Source organism: Cygnus olor, chromosome 2 (genome assembly GCF_009769625.2).
Source record: "Cygnus olor isolate bCygOlo1 chromosome 2, bCygOlo1.pri.v2, whole genome shotgun sequence".
Taxonomy (NCBI): domain Eukaryota; kingdom Metazoa; phylum Chordata; class Aves; order Anseriformes; family Anatidae; genus Cygnus; species Cygnus olor.
In genome coordinates this window covers 96,561,635-96,579,440 of record NC_049170.1, presented here as the reverse complement: position 1 = coordinate 96,579,440, position 17,806 = coordinate 96,561,635, and the positions used below count along the sequence as shown (strand labels likewise).

General features: G+C 40.5%; 2 protein-coding genes across 8 annotated transcripts in view; one reads left to right on the top strand and one right to left on the bottom strand.

The window, feature by feature from the left end:
- INVS (inversin) overlaps positions 1 to 13,804 on the top strand; it is a 93,505-nt gene extending 79,701 nt beyond the window's left edge. For 3 of the 4 annotated variants that reach the window (XM_040549400.1, XM_040549402.1, XM_040549404.1), the window contains 4 exons: positions 1,905 to 2,709; positions 8,753 to 8,982; positions 10,016 to 10,096; positions 12,800 to 13,452. In XM_040549400.1, the coding sequence (XP_040405334.1) occupies positions 1,905 to 2,709; positions 8,753 to 8,982; positions 10,016 to 10,096; positions 12,800 to 12,915 (1,232 nt within the window). In that variant the 3' untranslated portion in view covers positions 12,916 to 13,452. Of the gene's footprint in view, positions 1 to 1,904; positions 2,710 to 8,752; positions 8,983 to 10,015; positions 10,097 to 12,799 lie in introns of all 4 variants that reach the window. The other variant, XM_040549401.1, reaches the window with a different exon arrangement.
- Positions 13,805 to 13,924: 120 nt separating this feature from the next.
- The window catches only part of TEX10 (testis expressed 10), a 52,763-nt gene continuing 48,881 nt past the window's right edge, over positions 13,925 to 17,806 (bottom strand). For all 4 annotated transcript variants that reach the window (XM_040549405.1, XM_040549408.1, XM_040549406.1 and 1 more), the window contains exons 13-15: positions 16,664 to 16,845; positions 15,439 to 15,649; positions 13,925 to 14,161 (exon numbers count right to left, since the gene is read on the bottom strand). In XM_040549405.1, coding sequence (XP_040405339.1) covers positions 14,048 to 14,161; positions 15,439 to 15,649; positions 16,664 to 16,845 — 507 coding nt within the window. In that variant the 3' untranslated portion in view covers positions 13,925 to 14,047. The remainder of the gene's footprint in view (positions 14,162 to 15,438; positions 15,650 to 16,663; positions 16,846 to 17,806) is intronic.

Below are 17,806 nucleotides of genomic sequence, written 5' to 3'. Positions count from 1 at the left end.
TGTGGGCTGTCACTTCAGAAAGATTTTCAGCAGTTGCAAACAGTTTTTTTGGACCTGCTAACAGTATGTAAAAACTATAGTTTAGCTGGTGGCTCTATTCTGATCTGTTCTCCACCCAGAAATCCTCCTTTCTATATATATTATCTCCTCCGTATGTTATTGCAGCTGTTGAGTTGCATTAATTCTAGTAGCAGCAGCAAAGTTATTTTTTGAGTTCCGTACTTGATATTGCTTCTTTGCAGCTATCTAAGAAAGTTTATTTCAACATGAAAAGGTGATCTAGAATACTTAAATGATGTTCTCCTGTCTTTTCCCCAGTTGTTCAGATTGCTTTGCACATGCTGCTCTAATAACAAAAATGGTTTATGGTTGAAATAAAAAAGCATTCTACACGCCATACTTACAAACCAGGTAGTAGCTTCTGGTGAGTTAAGAATGACAAAGCCCTTTTTTCAAAGACTCTGTTCTTTTTTCTCACATCTGTAAAAAGTAACTTTTTGAGAGATCAAACTGATGTGACAGTGATGGAAATTTCATACATGTGAACTGAATGTCAGCTCTTTGCTGTTTTTATTGATGGCACTGGTAATTTTGTACTTGGCTTCACTGGGAGTGGAATTATGCCCCAGAAATCTTGGCATCAAAAGGCACATTTTTTTTTAAATTGCGGTAGCACACTTTCAAAATTGTCTGTTCCCCTGTTGTAATAAGAGAGAGGGAATTTCCTTCTGCATTCTGGAAGATGAGAAAAAAGAATAACGTAGATCTAAAAAATAATTAATTAAAGTAATACTCGATTAAAATAGATTATATTATAGATCTTTTTTCTTCCTGTCCTATAACAGACAGGACTATTTACCCATATGACAATCCTGTGCAAGTTAGAGTAGCCTCTCAGCCCATATTGACCTGTCACCATGATAAATCTTCTCTGTCAGAGACATCATTGATGATAATCCTGAGTTTCTTCTGTATAAACTGCTAATCTGCCATATTCTGCTAACCAGACGAGAGTATCACAAAAGTATTACAGTGAGGGCAAATATAGGATGGTTTTACCAGGATTTGGATAACCTGGGTGATTTTCTTTGATTTTAATATATCAAAGCTTTCTATCTTCGCTTTTTCCACTCTTACATCCCCTTTAACAGCCTCTCTGTCACGTTTCATCCAGTCTGTTCTATTTCTCATTCTCCTGTTTGCTTCCCTAGTAAAATGTAAGGTGTCTGGTAGGAGGACATTTCCAGTTTTACACCCCAGTCTGGCTCCCAAGTCATTCTCACAAGAGTGTTTAAAAGCAGTCACCACACCTCATTTATTTTTCTGCCCTGGGTGTGGAAATTGGGAAAAGAAATCTTGCAACAAGGGAAAAATGGGAAGGACTTCAGAGTTTTATTTAGGGTATCAAGGGAAGTATTGACAAAACCATTGCCCTGGGTTTCCTGGGTCAGTATGCTACATTGACATTGTGTGCCAGGGTAGAGCAGGGTGGATAGAGCAGAAATTTAGCAAGTAAATGCTGGAAACAATGACAGTCTGTTAGGGTGTCCTCACTGCAACCAGAAGGTAAGCTCACGTGGCTGCATTCTTCTGCCATGTGGTGAGCTGGTTTCTTTGGAAAAGACACTGTATTCAGGTAGGTGAAGAAACAGTTTCTCTCTGAACTTTTTTAGGCATCTAGTTCAGATTTAGTGTGCGAGAGAGAGATACTTGTAGAATGGTAAGCAAATGAAGAAGTTTGGGACTGTGCTATTCCAAGCAATCATTACTTCTTCTGATTCTTCCTGCTTATACTTTTTTTTTTCATTTAATTGAGAAAAAAATAGGGTAATAAACCCTGGATCTAATAAACTCTGGATCAGAGACTGAATGCTGAATGTTTGTTTCCATTTCTCTGTTTAAAGAATTATCGAGAAAACACATCAAAAGCAAGCCCAGTTGTGTCCATTTCCATTGTGGCAAAGCAAAAGAGGTGACAAAAGTTGAAGCCAAGCATCAGGTTGCAGCTGCTGCGGAAGTGGGTGGAGAAAAGCACAAAGAGCACACCATCGAGGCAAATGGTACTTCTGCTCGTGGTACCAGAAGGCATACTTCTGTTTGTAGAACTGCTAGTGCTGGGGAGAAATTAAGAGATCAAAGTCAGTCTTCGTCTGGTAACAGGGACCATGGGGAAGGAAATTCGGTGTTCTTATGCAACGTCAGTTGTGCTGGGGGAATTGCAAGAAGTTCAAAGCAGTGTGAAGCTGTTCCAAAGGGCAAAAGGCATCAGCAAAAATCCAGAAATAAAGAGGTAAATGATGAGAGATGTTCACCAGCTGGTTCTAGTAGACCAGGGAGTGCCAAAATGGTATTTGTAAACACCAGAAATGCCAGCGTGCATGCTGTAGAACAAACTAACAATGTGGGAAATAATGAATTAGCGAAAAAGCCCTCCCCTTTATTGTCTGCCGAGACAGAATCTACCAGAACTGTGCCAAGAAATCCAGCAGCGTGTTCTGCCTCTGATGACAGTTTGAACTTGGAAAAAACAGGCGTAATTGGATCCAGGAATGCAGATGATCAATTATGTTCTGTCGCATGGCAAAGTACAAATATTGAACTAATCCCTTTGGAGATTCGAATGCAGATAATAGAAAAAGAAAGAACAAGAAAAGAGCTATTTCGGAAGAAGAACTATGCTGCCACTGTTATACAGAGGACATGGAGAAGGTAAGGCTGCTATTTCAGTAGCTAGAGATGGGATACAATTACATGTAAATCACATTAGGCATCAGCAATGTGTTTTATTTGGTCCTTTTGCTTGTAACATTACCAGTGATAAATCAGGAATTTAATAATCTTTCACCAAACAAGTGGAAGTGTGTTCCAGTTGCCTAGAATTGCATTAGTAAGTTCATAAAAAGTGCAAGGTAAGTGATGACTTTTAATAATTGGAGGAGTTATTAAACTTCTATTTCACACATTGATATTTCTTTGTAGAGCGTTGATCAGGATCCGCCTAAGCCTCGAGTTCACTGCTCTCACGTTCATTAGCAACCTTGCTCGTGTAGGAATGTGATTTTTCTCCAGCAGATTTTATGGTAACCAGATCCTTCACCACCATTTACTGACACACCCAAAATTGTATTCCGACTTGACTTTTAACTCAGTAACCAAACAACAAACAGTTTGGAAGCTCGGAGGGAGTTCATTGCCAAAACTTGAACCTGACTTGAGTATTCAGCAGGAATGACTGCAGCACAGAAGAGGCAGACAGGAAGGAGTGAGATGACCCCATTTGCTTTCCCACAGCATTGTCCTGCTTCCATGAATGCACGAGTTTTGACCTCAGAAGTAGAGTCATTCTTGATAAAACATGCACCTTAGTAGTTAATTTCTTATCAAAATTGACAGGAGGAGTGTGGCAGCTGTAGGTCAGCATATAATACGTAGGTAGTTCCTATTTTCTAGTTTCGAATTTTTCTTCAGTTTTTATATGGATGCATGAAACTATAAGTTGCAGATTTTTACTCATAACTTGTCTTTCCAGGTCTCTCACTAGCTTAACAGTTTCACGTTTTTATCATACAAATGCTTTAATATTTTCTCTTTAACATAAATTGCAGAAAAACTAACGGAGTTCAACTCTAACAACCTGTTTTGTAGTTTAGCAGTGATTCAAAAATTGTTCTCCTGAGCACATTGAATCAAAAGGAGCAGCTGGGAGATGTCTAGAAGCGTTCAGAAAGCAGTCACTTCCTTTCTTTATACGAAGGAAACCTGCAAGTCTCCTTCGACAGCAGAAGCAGGACTTAACGTCCAGCTGCCTGCGGAATAAATGCCGAGTTGCCAGGCAGACCTCGCTTCCTCTGGGTCTTGGTGTCTCACACTAAATAGCAAATGGGGACATGGGGGAAGAAGTTCTGCCCAACAGGTTGGGGGAATTTAGTCTAGCCTGGTCTTTTAAATAGAGAAGGTTGGGGAGGCACCTGCTTGCAGGAGAGGTTGGTGTCAGGCTTTGTGCCTTCAGCATTTCTCCCCCATCTCCTGTAAATATTTTTATTTTATTTTTTTATATGCAGGCCCTTGACATCCCTGTGTTCTCTCTACTCCTGCAGGCAAGCTTGAGGCAGACATACCGGCATCTCGCTGTTAGTACCAAAATGCCTTTTCACACCTCTTACACTCCTACACACTGCACTTTTCAGTATGTTTATTTGTGTCTCTGGTAAGCAAGGCCACGACCAAAAATTGCGAGACCAGTTCTGAGTTGCTGCTGTGCAAGCCTGCTGTTTTGAAAAGGAGATCTGGTGGTGTAATACCACGTAGCTCTGAAAGGTGGCAACCATGAGGTTGTGCCGCCTGCGTACAGTGGTGTTTCCACGCTTGAAAAATCATATGGACCTTATTTTGCAAGGGGAGTGCTACCCGTGTTCCCCATTGCACAAGACAACAGGTAGCCGAGAGGCAAGTATCACCAGCTTGTTGTTTGCGGAGTTTTGAGAACCCGGCACTTTTTACAGTTAACTTAGGAAGTGCAGAGAAGTTTTGTCCAGCACAGAGACAGCTGATGCTGGCCACTGGTGGAGGTGGGATGGGTTCCAGCACAGGTGCCCCATGGTCCAAGCTGGTGCTTCGTTTGTTCCTAAACGGAAATATGGCCATTTAAACATTCACGTTGGCTCAACAAATACTTCTGTTTGCTCCAGCTCTTTTATTGATTAGCCGAAGTATTTCCCAGCATGAGGTTGGGTTTACAGCCCAGTAATATTCCAGTTTATCTCTTCGCTGTTGTTGGCATACAAAAGTGACATTGGCTTTTGTAAGTACACTCCTATTCCAGAGGAATGTTAACATTTTGGAACACGTTATTTTTAATTCATTTTGAGCCTTTTTGAGGGGTGAAAATTCTGACTTTTTAATACAGTGTCACTGTACACAGTACTTCTGTACTTCTCGCATCTTTGGTCTCTGTTTGCTATTTATGACGTACTTCTTATACCCACACGGATCTGCAAGTCAAAGCTCTCACTTTTTTTTCCCACCACTTCTGCCATCAGCTCCCTTTGCTGCTTACTAGAGGCTGTGTAAATGCCTCCTTGCTTCCCAAATTTTCCCAAATCTTCTAAATTGTCCTTTAACTTCTCTTCTACTTTGAAACCTGAATTCTTGTCTTGCTTTCAGATTCTTTTGGATACCAAAAAGTAAAGGAAGTCAGGATTAGATTAGGGGAGTACATCCATGCGTGATACTATTACTTCTGAAGGCTACACTGTTTTCAGTCAACAGCAAATCAAAGTCCTTACAAAGCAGTAGGTGCCTGATACAGCTTTCAGTCGAAGTGTAAAGATACACACTGAGCACTCGTGCAAATCACCTCTCAAGAATCAGGATCTGAAGCCATGTGTCGAGCTGGCTTACCTCTGCAGAAATCTTTGCATTCCATTTAAATTTTTGATTATCTGAGGATTTTGGATAGACCTTTCCAAAATACCCACCTGTAAAACCATGGTGATGTGTTACCTGAACTGGAAGCGTGTGAAGGTTCATCCGTAGACTGGTCCCTTGGCACTAGGTGGTTATTCACTTAGTTAAAAGACTGTGGAAAGTGTGGGGATTAAAGATTGTTTAATAATTTGTTATTTAAAGAAGTAATGAAGACAAATAAATATATTTGTAGCATCTACAAAACTCACAGACATAGTATAGAACATTAATGAGTATCATAAATCCTGCAAGATTACAAGAGAGGCTACATTTGCTACTCCTTCGCTCTCATTTCTTACATCTGCACAGAATTTATTGTTGCTAGAGGTTTGATGGGGCATAAAGTTTGCGGCAACACCACGATGCATTAATTTTGGTGGCCGTTTCGACTGAACACGGGGCAGTTCAGGGGGCAACGATGCCGAGGTGAGGGCACTGAGCTGCCAAGAGGAGTCGTGCTTCCCTCCTACCTTCTCTCTCAGGTCTATGAGCTCAGCCATCTCTTCTGCTTATGGCTCAAGCTCAACATGAGCTTAATTATCCAACTGTCCTGAAACCCATGTGGATGATGGGGGCTGTGAAATCAGACCAGATTTTCTACTCCCTGTTTCCATGCTATTACCCCAGCAGTAATGCTTATTTTCAAAAATATAAAAGCTCTGCCTCTTGCTTTGAAGCAAAGACCATATACATCCTCCCAAAAGGAGGGTTCATGTTTCAGTTTAGGACGTGAGTCCCAAGTCAGAGCGTCTCGCCTATTTGTCTCTGAGTCCAGGCTTGCGCTGGTAAACAGCCTGCACTTGTCGGCAGCCAGAGAACTGTACGTTAATGACATGTAGAAAAATGTGCTCGAGTCCTGGTATTTCTCTAAGCGAGGGTTACATGCATTTGTCTCACTCCTCTGCAAATTCTGCAGTGGTGATTTTCTTACTGGAAGTGCACTGAAAGCCACTGTGAGCTACAGCACAATGGCGCTGATCCCCTCAAGCATACCAAACTTCCCTTTCTCAGGAAAATGTTTCAATTCCCAGTGTCCGCAAACCTCATAAATGCAGTCCTCCAGAGTGAATGTCAAGGTGTGTGGCTTGCCAAAGGTTAAGTGCTCTTCCTGCTCGCTGAGGCTTTCGGATCCCCTGTGTGCCTCGCTCTCTCCTCGGGGGCACTGGGGCCTGTTCCCTTCCCTGCGGCCCGCAGTGAGTTGACAAAAGCTGGAAGCGATTTGGTTGCTGCTACAGCTGGGCTCCTGCCGGAGTCAAGGGTTTTCAGCCTGTTATTGCTACACGCACACATTACCAGCAGTATTTTTGTGTTCAAGCCCCTCTAACACTGAACGTGACCACCACTTGCCAGCTTTGTCATTCTGCACATATATCCCACCTTTCTTTTACGTGCATTACCTTTGTTGACTAAGTAGTGGGTATTTTGCTAAGGCACCACAAATCAGATTCATAGTGCGCCAAACTTGGTCCCGTTCTGCTTTTTCTCCCTAGAATCAGAGCAATCTGCTACAGGAGGAGCTTCGTTTAAAAAAATGCACACTCACTCTAAAGATATCTGCCTACACCTTCTGTGTTTCAGAGCCTCGAGGTTGTTTTCTCATTGCTAAAAGCTACCAGAAACTCTCTACAAACACTGAATCACGGCTGGGTGCAAAGGTGGCACGCCTGTGAATGGTTCGTTTCATGCACCAGCACACGCTCCTGGCAGTAATTACTGAACGCCAGCAGAAAACAGCGTACTGCTCTGTTCTGCTCATGCCTGAAACAGTTCCCCACCTGTTTTTCCTGCCGGCGGGCTCACATGGCCCACCCTTAGCACAAGTTGTGCTAGCAAGGCGCAGTCGTTGTCACGCTCCCCTCACTTTCTCTTCCTCTTACCCCACTGAAAAGTTCAAAGTGACGTCTTAGTTAACAAAACTGGAGCATTTCTTCTTCTGTCTCTCATTAATGCTCCTGTCCTGAAGTCAGGCAGTGCTTTACATCCTGTGGGCAGCGCAGGCACATACTGGCATGGCGTGGTTGCTCCCCACGTTTGGTACCTAGTTTAACGAGCTGCGTACCAGCACACGCCTGGATTCTGAAGCTCCACTGAATTAAGACTAAATACGTGTTTTTTTTTCTTAGGCAGCAAATTTCACAGAGGTAATTTACAAAGCTTATTGAACGTTTAAAGTTATTAGGGCTGTAAGTGAGCATCTCATAGCCTTTTGGCATGCCGGTGTGCTTTTGTATCCTCATTTCCTACATACGGCGGCTGGTTCTGAATACCGTAGTTCATCGGATCATAATGTACATTGAAACAGTTTGCGTCTGGTTGTGTTGTCTCTCATTTTAATTTAGGACTTGTTGCAGATGGAGCAGCAGAACAAAATCCCCTCCTTCTCCCTCCTTCCTCCCTCCCTCACTTCACTGAGGCCTTTTTGGATGCCTGCAGGGAAGCTGATCAATGCGTTTTGGCCGCTTACCAAACGCTTATAATTAATATTTTACAAGTGTTACTCAATGCTCATTTGTGACAGGTTTGTGCTGGGAAGATTCAGAGTTAATTGCTAGGCCACTTAATTGACTTGTGAGTGTGAAATGCCAATATCCGATTGAATGCTTCTATCTGATTCAAGCAAAAAAATAAATAAAATAAGGGACCTCCTCGTCTGCTGGGGCCATCAGACACTCCAGGGGGAAGGACGGATAATCTGCGGTCACCACTTGGCACAGGACTGTGACCACACGCAAGAGGTTAGGAGCTGGGGAGGTGCTGAAGGGAAGGGGAGAAAAGCAAGAAGATCACTGCGAACAGAACAGGGCAGGGGGGAGCATCTTTGGAGACCATAAGGAAACCAGCACAGATTTCTGTAGAGATGGGCAGGTAGACTTGGCTTCTCTTGCATTGATTTACCCGGAATACAAAGTGGTAAAGCGCAGTCGAAAACGCGATGTTATTTTGTGAATACAGAGAAAATAGTATTGATTATAGTGCTACATCATAAATATTTATAAATTGTCTCTCCTCCAGATTTTCTGTGTATTGTGTTGCAGAACCGTAACCTTTGATACCCGTAACACCAGGTCTTTATTAGCTGTGTGAAGCAAGGGATGCCTCTAGAATTGAACCCAGTTCCTACTTTTTCTTCTGAGCAAACGTTTCTCATCCGAGTGACTTGGCACATCAGTGGGAGTTCTGTTTCCCCAGTTACTCGTGTAATCCCCCGTGTGAACTGATGCATGGAAAGCACCGAAGTTAAAACAGGTCACCTAAAACAAGTGCTCTTCTCTTTTCTGCTCTCTAGTTACCATCTACGACAGGAGTTGTTTCGGCTTCTCAGTGCTAAGCGGCAGTGCAAAGATGAAGACAAATGGAGACAAGAGACAGTTGCCTTCCTCATTCAGGTTGCCTGGAAGAAACAGCTGAACCATAGCCCTCTGAAGTCAGTTCCTTCATGTAAAAATCTGAAATCCGTGAACAGAACCAGCTCAGCCATAAAAACTAGCAAGCAGTCCATCCTCAAGCAGATATATGGTAATTTTGCTTTCACTGTATTTTAAATAACTACACTTTTATTTTTATGAGTTATAAAGCGTTCCCTGTGTTTTGAATTCTTCTATACCCTTCTTACCTTATCGTTAGGGATTTAAACTATTTGTAACAATTAGTTTGAGTCTTAGGTGCTATGGGTAGTTCTGTTTCTGATTAAAAAAACACCTCTGTGATTTAACATGGTTTCTTCTAAAGCCGTGTGAATCACCGTGTCACTATTCCAGCACAGGTCTTGAGCAACCAGATAGTTCTGTTGCCAGAGCTGCTCACGTATATAAATGTGGAGAGAGAACAGAGCAGTGACACTGGGGATAACTGGCTGTATCGATGCACAGTGGCTAGCTATATGGAACGCAGATGAACCTTTCAAACATTATTTTAAACTTCTATGGTATTTTGATTATTGTTATTTTTTTAAATACTTCACTTTGAAGAATGTGGTCGTGTTCAGTGTTAATAACTGCTTTGTCTGAAGACAGCCAATTTTTATTGGAAGGGCAAAAATCATCTTTTATAACACTGCAGTGCTATGCAGTATGCCTGAATATGCAGTGCAGAAGAAAGCATCCTGAGGAAACAATAGAGGAAAAGCATTGTTTTTAAACTCAGGTTCCTTTGTAGGGTGGATCACTGATGGAGTAAAGACATGCTAGCTATATGTACTATAACAAGTGGTAAGTCACTTCTGTTATGGCTCTATAGCTTAGATAGCCAAAAATGATCAAAAAAATAAAAATAAAAAATAAAAGGTATCACTTAATGTTCCTTCTGTTATATACTATACTATATATACATAGTATACATATATAGTGCAAGACATTCAAAGTTTGCTTAAAGTTCTGTTGAAGTTGTAACAATTTGCTGTAATGCAAAATGTCTCACAAGTATCCTCATTGATGAATGAGAGCATTTTTTAGGATAAAATAATGCTGTAGCCTCTTTGAATAATTTATAGCTGTACATAACCACATCTTTATAGGAATAAACATAGAGCTGTTCTTGTTGTTTATTAAAGGACGTTCTCAGGAAGGCAAAGTATGTCAGCCAGCAAGACCTTCCTCTAAGCTGAAACTCTCCGATGTGCCACTGGTCTCAGGTAAGACACATACACTTTAACAATACTAGGAACATAGCAAATGACTTTAATGTTTATTTATTTATATATATGTGATTTGGGTCATCTTAGAAAAGAAGAAAAAACTGTTCAAGAGCTGGTTATCTCTTATCAAGACAAGTAACTACTACCAACCTGTTGTGATTGAATGTTCTTTCGCTACTTTTGGACTTGAGCACCGTGCTTTTATCCTTATATTGAATCATTTATATGAAAGCCTGTTTTGATTGGGCTAGGGAAGAGCTTAATAGCATGGATTTGTACAGTAATAAGCCACTCAGCTGTGGTTAAAAGCGCTTACAGATGCTTATGGCAGTGGTTCATCAGCACAAATATTTGCTAGCCCTATGGAAGTAAAGGTAGTGGGTTTCTGCATGTACCAAGAATTTATATACCTGTTTGTTAGAAATATATGCTTTAGTTCATGGGTAAAATTTGAAAATCCAAAGTTAGTCATCTAATCGCTAACATCTCTACTAAAATGCCTCAATGGAGTTCCTGTCGTGTGCACAGGGCCTAAATTATTTCATAGATTCTTTTTATATACAGTGAATTTTAAGGAGAAAGCATGCATTTATCTGCTGCTTAGCACAGAAACCACATAAGAAGTCATTACTAGGTCTTCTTGGGAGAGCCTCAGTTGTGTTTGTAACTGAAATTTTATCTACGGAATGGGCACTGGGGCAGTAGGGTCTCCAGACAAGTGCTTGAAAGTTGGCATGACGGGGACTGGCAAGACATGGCGGCAGAGATGGGGCTACAACACGTAATATACAATAGTAGCCAAAAACACAACCTGTAGAAATATTATCGAGGTCACTAAAGGCTGGAAGCTTTATGCATGGGGCAGTAGATTGACAGGTAAGTTAAATATGAAGTCATGGTTGCCTCGCCTAGGAGTATTCCTTTGGTAGATGCCTGTTTTAAGAATTTTGCATCACCTGTAGTTCAGAGCCAGGCCACAGACCGATAGAAAAAGCAAATGGCTCAAGGAGACAGTGGTTCACATACTTAGCACAGGAAAGTAAAATACATTTTCCCACTAGTTTACAAATTGCTGAAGTCAAAAGGCAATCCACCGGTAGACCTAGCCTTCGGTTTGTCATCTCTGCCTCAGTATGAGACCGAGGCTTTTTCTTCTTCCACTGTTTGAAATAACTGCTTTAATTAAGAGGCACAACCAGACAGGTGTTTGATTGCCACCTCTTCATACAGCCCCAAATCTAAATGTTAAAAGAGCTTCAGCAAATAATGCTTCTTTTCGTTTAACTTTCTAGGACAACAGATCTCCCTGTCTACTGCTATAAAAAGGCTTTCTTCTGAGGCTCGCGTGTCCTTTACTTTCATAACTTGGTGACGACTAGGATAGTGATAGGAACTTTGCCCAGTTCCTGCAGAACACTACCTACTTTTATTCACCTAATAGGAGCTGGGGGAACTTTAGCCCTTACTTAAAGACAATAACATGTTTTTCATCTGGCTGCCTTCGTGCATGACAACATTACGTTTGTTGGAAAAGTTCAGAGCTGTCAGTGGCTAATGCCAGATACTCTACTTCTGACGTAGGTGCCTGGAGTAGGTCAGCATGGACTGTTCAGTTTGAGTCGTCTCTTGCAGAAGGTGCAGCGGGGGAAGGTGAAGACTGACTATCAGCCCTAGTTTTCATGTTCATATAGCTACTGGAAAAAGCATGCAGTGACAAATCTCTAACAGGAGACTGACACCAAACTCATTTAACTTCTTGGCATAAGCAGACCAAACACTTTGGGGTGGACACACAGAAGGCGGTGAAAGGAAATACACAAATAAGTAGGGAGCAGGGGGAGAGAAGAAGGGATGACAGGTAGAGAGAGCGTGTAATGGGATGTACAGACAATGTGTAGATGTTAAGAAAAATACAAAACTGTTCTTGAGGAGTGGAAAAATAGTGCCTTTGTGGTACAATTTAAAGTCTTTTTTTTTTTAATATAGATACTTTTTGTCAATTCAGTAAATGACATCTAAAGAAGCTTTCTGCAGCAGGCCAGAAAGATAAGCCCACTTTTTTGTTTCACTGTCAATACCAAAAGTGTTCATGAAATTGTAAAGGAGATTTTTTTGAATTATTGGCATTAGAAAGAATGTTTGCATCCAATCTCTACAAATCTGGGAAAGGAATACACACTGCTTGTAGCACATTATACTAAATGAAAACATTGAATGAGTCCTGATGTTAAGCCAGACTCAAAACTGACGAGAATGGGCAGCTGATGTTCCTTTTTACTTTCTAGTAATTCAGGGAGCACTTGCTTTAACCCTGGACTAGCTTCCTATATCTTCCAGAAACAACCCAGCACCTATTGTTAGAGGACAGAAATATTGCAAAACAAAATCTCTTGCTGCTCTTCAGCAAACTCAGCCAAGAGCCTTAATTAGTGACTGAACCCTCAGCCTCAAAACTCTCATACGGGTTAAATCCTAAATAAAGCTCCATTATTATGCCTGCATTAAACACACACGGTCATGTTTAAGTTGTACCGAGTGCCAGAGAAAGAGGTCTTTTTACAGATAAATCAACAGTGATCTGTGAGGAACAACGCACATTTGTTTCCTGGTAGGTTCTTTGTGAAATGCAGAACCCAGTGTAACTTAAAACTTTTTTTCTCAGCTGGAGTTATTCATCAAAACTATTTTGTTCTTTTCCAGTAAACAACCTACAGTATGTTAATTTGCTGGAGAACATGGGAAGATCCAAGCAGTTTTCATACAACATGAGACTGACCACTGCTGCAAAATCAAAAAGTACAAGACTGAAGCACTAAGGAAAATGGGACACTGGAATTCAAGGAACACATCCTGGTATTTTTTCCATAATGTGCAAGTCATCTACATCTTAAACTCGAACACATTTTCAATTTTGTATTATATCAACATTACATGCCAAGCAGACTGCTAAGGAGCTGGACTTTATTTTGTGTACAAATTAGTTTTTAAATGCAACTGTTAATTTATTTACTGACAGGATGAAATCTGAACTGCATTCGGAAACAGAAAAGTGCTGAACCTAGCATTGCAGGGCAGTTGCAGTGGTTCGCAAACATTTCCATTGTCAAAAGTAGGAATTTTGAATGCGTTTATTAAATGCAGTTTCAACAGAGTGAAACCGTACTGGAGATGTAACAGTTCTGAAAGACTGCTGTTCCATTTCACCTCAAATTTATTAAATGTACTTCAAAACCTAACCAGGAAAGGAAGTACAGACCTCATGCTCCACTCTCAGCTAGCTATGGCTTTGCAAGGACAAGTAGAAATGTTGACAAAAAAAATCACTCAGTAAATAAAGCTCTTTCCAAAGCCTATGGAAACTGCTAGGTATGTTTTCTACTTTTGAGATACTCCCCAATTATTTATTTGTTAATAACTGTATTTTTATATATGCATAAAATGAGTTTCTACAGAAAGCAAGAAAGGACAGGGGCCTGCTCTAGACAAAAGCTTGTCTTTATATAAGCTTTGGAGCTGCCACTGTACAGTATTTACTTTGCACAAAGCCTTTAAAATACGAATTCACCAAAAATAAGTTATTCTGATTTCAAAATATATGTATTTCTATTTTTTTTTCTAGTTGGTGTTACATAATTCTAATTATTTTAATTAACGTGATGCTTAAAAATAATAGCTGACTGGAGTCAATAAAAGTCTCTGTTTCTCTACAAGAACTTAAGCTTCAAGAAGATTCCTTAACTGACCCTTCACTGCGGTCTTTCACAAAAAGAAATTCCAGTAAAGTTACTTTTACTTGCTTGAAAAGAAAGCTCTTAGAAGCAAGTGTGCAGTTCTTTGTAAAATTTTTATTGTTTCACTTACAAAAAAAATTGACAAGCTTTGTTCCAACATCTTCCATTCAAAACTAAATAGAAGTAAATGCTTTACAATAAATGCAGTTCCACCTCTTTAATATACCGTGTTTATAGGGCCAGGTCCCTGGGGGTGAGAGGCAAGGTAGATGTTGAAACAGTAATGGAGGTCTGTTAGCCATTGCTCTTGGACTTCACCACTCTTCAGTGTCTAGAAAGAAGGGGGAAAAGGGAAAAAAAAGGGAAAACTCAGTTTCACCAGCAGTATTAGTAAAGCTTCAGTTTGTTTCTACAGTTAACCAGGTGCTCTGCTGAAGATACAAGACAGCCTTGTTCACCCACATGCAGTGACATTTTTCATTTCAGTTACACATCTAAACACGATATGCCTGTTAATGCTGAAATTACTGAGCGTTATTATTTGGTACGTTAAGTCAGTGGTACATTATGAAGCGTGTGAATTATATCAGATGCGTTTCCTTACTCTTTAATTACAGCACAGTTTGCTTACTTTCCAATTCTGCCATTTGTAGTCAATCAAAATGCAAATGAGCACTCAGTACCCAAGCCTACAGAAGAGCTGCTACCAACAGACCAACCCAGGCCACAGTCCAGTAATTCATCCTCCTTACCATTCTTAAGTGGTTAAAAAAAAAAACCAACAAAACCCACAACCCAGCCAAAGTCAAACATTACAAAAACTGGCTGAGGCCTTTTCAACACCAAAGGAAGCCAAGGATCTCATTTTTTGCTAGAGAACCTGCATGGTACACTCGCATCTGTTCTTGCCACCACGAGGTTAAATTTTTGGTGATAGATCTTTACAAAGTTACTACTGGATGGATACCTGCAGCTTACTTACTCAGCCTGTGGGCAATACAAACTGTCTGTGCTCAAAACTAGTAAGAGCTTTGCAAAGAGGCAGCTTCAGATCTGGTTCCTGAGAGGAAAAGCAATTGTAATAATCTCAAAAGTTCTAAAAGGTGGAAGCATAAATAGAAGGCTGCTGGATTTTGCAGTAGTTGTGAATTAAAAAAACATCTACCACTTTTCTCTCTAGACACTTGCATACTTGAGAGAGAGAGAATATATTTCCTCCGTATGTATTTAAGGGAGTTTGTCTGATTTAATTACATCTTTGTACACAGACATACCCCTGCTCCAATAAAACAGGAAGAACTAGCTTCTTATTTTGGGACAGCTCTCCATCAACCAGGCTGTGCAGGTCATCCACTGCCAGTGCCTTTTGTTACAAAGCTGGCCGCTGCCCAGACGCCCTGGGCTGAATCAAGCTAAATATCAGAACTGCCTGCCCTGTGCAGTGAGTACAGGAGCTCAGAGAAGTAGCAGCCTGCAACACAGCCTGCACTACCGACACAAATAAAACGGTAACTTGTGTTTTACCAAGTGCAGGGTTTGCACTAATTCGTGAAAATAAACATGAAGTCTATCCTTGTGGTCTCCGGGAGATGAGAAGCGGTTTCTTACCATAATGTCCTTGATAATCTGTTGCACCAGAAATTCATTTGTCATCATGTGGCTCCTGAGCTGACCATGCTGCATTAGCAAGCGAAGCAACTGAGCAACCACAGGCAGTTCTTCCCGACAGATCCTGCTCACTTGGAGACTTTGCAGCATCACCCTTAGTAATCGTGGCAGGAGCACTAATGCAGAAATACACGATCCCCACAGCATATCCCTGAGAGGGAAAGAGAACAAAAATTGAAATGATTAAGGAAGATTATTTCAAATACACTTCTGTGACCTAGGCCTCGTATTTCTACAAGGAAACGTACCTGTATGTTGAAGCCACTTGGCATGGTTACACTCGCAATTAGAGCTCAAGCAGAAAATTTGTACTGACAAATGCTATAATTGAAAATATTCTGAGATTATGGACAATACTGGGGAAAAAGAAAATTAAGGTCCTGCCCTGGAGCTACAAGTGTTGCTGAAGCTCCTACACAGTGTAATTTCTGCTTGATGCAACAGGGAAGATTTTTTTTTTTTTATTTCATTTGTAATTAAAATACACCTCAACCTTTAACAGTCAACCCCCCCCCCCAAAAAAAAAAAGGCAATGCAATCAGCTTTTTCTAATATTTAAGTCATTAAATACAGTAAATGAAGGAGGAGTCTGGTTTTAAAAACACATCTTAAATCAACTCTGACCAACTCTTTCTTGTATGTGGAACAGTTATAGGAAAAATTCTGAAGTTTAAACTGTTTAAAGACATTTCTGCTATACAGGTAAATAAACTTACTGAAATCTGGTGTCTGTGGCTTTTTTTCCCCCCCTTTTTAAATCAAATGGATTTGCAGTCTATAGAATGACTCCTGAGAAGTTTTGTTAAAGCTGAACCATCACGTCAAGTACAAGGTTATAAAGACTAATCCTATGTGTGTTGTTTTTCAATGTATTTAATGAAACTAAAGGGTAAAGGTGAAGATTAAGGTGCAAGTATTTACCTTTCTGCAGCTAGGATTGTTCTGACATTTAACTAGAACAACTGTAAGTAAAAGCTTTAGACAAAACCTTCTTAAGTTATTGTTTTAAATAATTCCAGCTAAGTTTGCAGATTTTTTTCTTAAATCGCAGTGCTATTTGGTAGTAAGCAAGAGGGGTTGTCCTTTCATTTGACATCTCTGAATACTTGTTATATGTAGGTTATAAAAGCAGAGGCAATTAACACAGTTAGAAAAGCAACATTACCTTTTCTGTACATGTTCTGCATCCTCTTTGTCTAAAGTTAGCAGGAAGTACAGAAGACTGTAACAACAAGAGGCTAAGAACTTGTGTAGATTTTCACTTAGGATGCAAGCTTGATCCAAGAGCTTATTTATGGCACACAGAACAGACCCAGCTGTGCTATCAGGTATTACAACCAATCCAACCTGTATTAAAACAAAAATCCTCAAGTTCATCACTTTATACATGAGTTTTTCTGTTAAACAAACATCTAATGCCAAATGTTTCTATTCTTTCATATTATTACAAATATTACTTTGTTTCTATTCGAGTTAATACATACTAGTACATTTTTTAAATTCCTGTTTTCCTTAGAAATTGATACCCAGAGCAAAAGAAGGTTAAAAAACATTTGAACCTCAGCAGTCACCCCTGGTTAAAGAAGGCCTACCATACCACTTCTATTGGTCAGTGACACTGAGAGGTGGACTTGAGCCTTTCTCATTCCCCAAACTGAAAATCCTCCACCCAGAAGTCCGGACAGTCGCTTACTTTGCTACAAAAGACTAGGCAAAACTTTGAAGCACCTGCTGCTTCTCCAAATTCCTGCAACACACAGGCTTTTCAAAACTGAACTGGTTTTTCTGCGTATAACGTTGCAAGTTACAAAGAGGACAAAATCTAGAATCAAATTTGAGAGCCCAGGTGTAGGTTATGCTCTGAGCAATCAGTACGGAAATAGACTATTATTCGTGTAAAAGTTCTAATGAATTTCTCCAGCTTTTAAACTTTCAACTCTCCAACTTTCAAATAAAAATCAATACAAACAGGCAGCTAACAGCGACTGTAACCACATAAGAAAACCAGCGTCTCTGTGCCATCCCCTGAAATAAACACATCACTCATCTCAAATGTATTCAAAGAGCAAATGCTTTAAGCCTTTCTCTGAAGGATGGTGCAGACAAAAAGAAGCTTTTGGACAAAACAGGTCTTTCCTTTTAAGCATATATCATGGGACAGAGCATCCCTTCTCTGTCTTGAAACAGCAGCGAGCAGTCACTGAGGCAGAAGGACATTCAGATTTACTCTCCAGACAGAAAAGCCACTGGGGACCACCAGGGCTCGTCTCCTTAGAAATCCAACGTGCTGGACAGGAATGGGAGCATT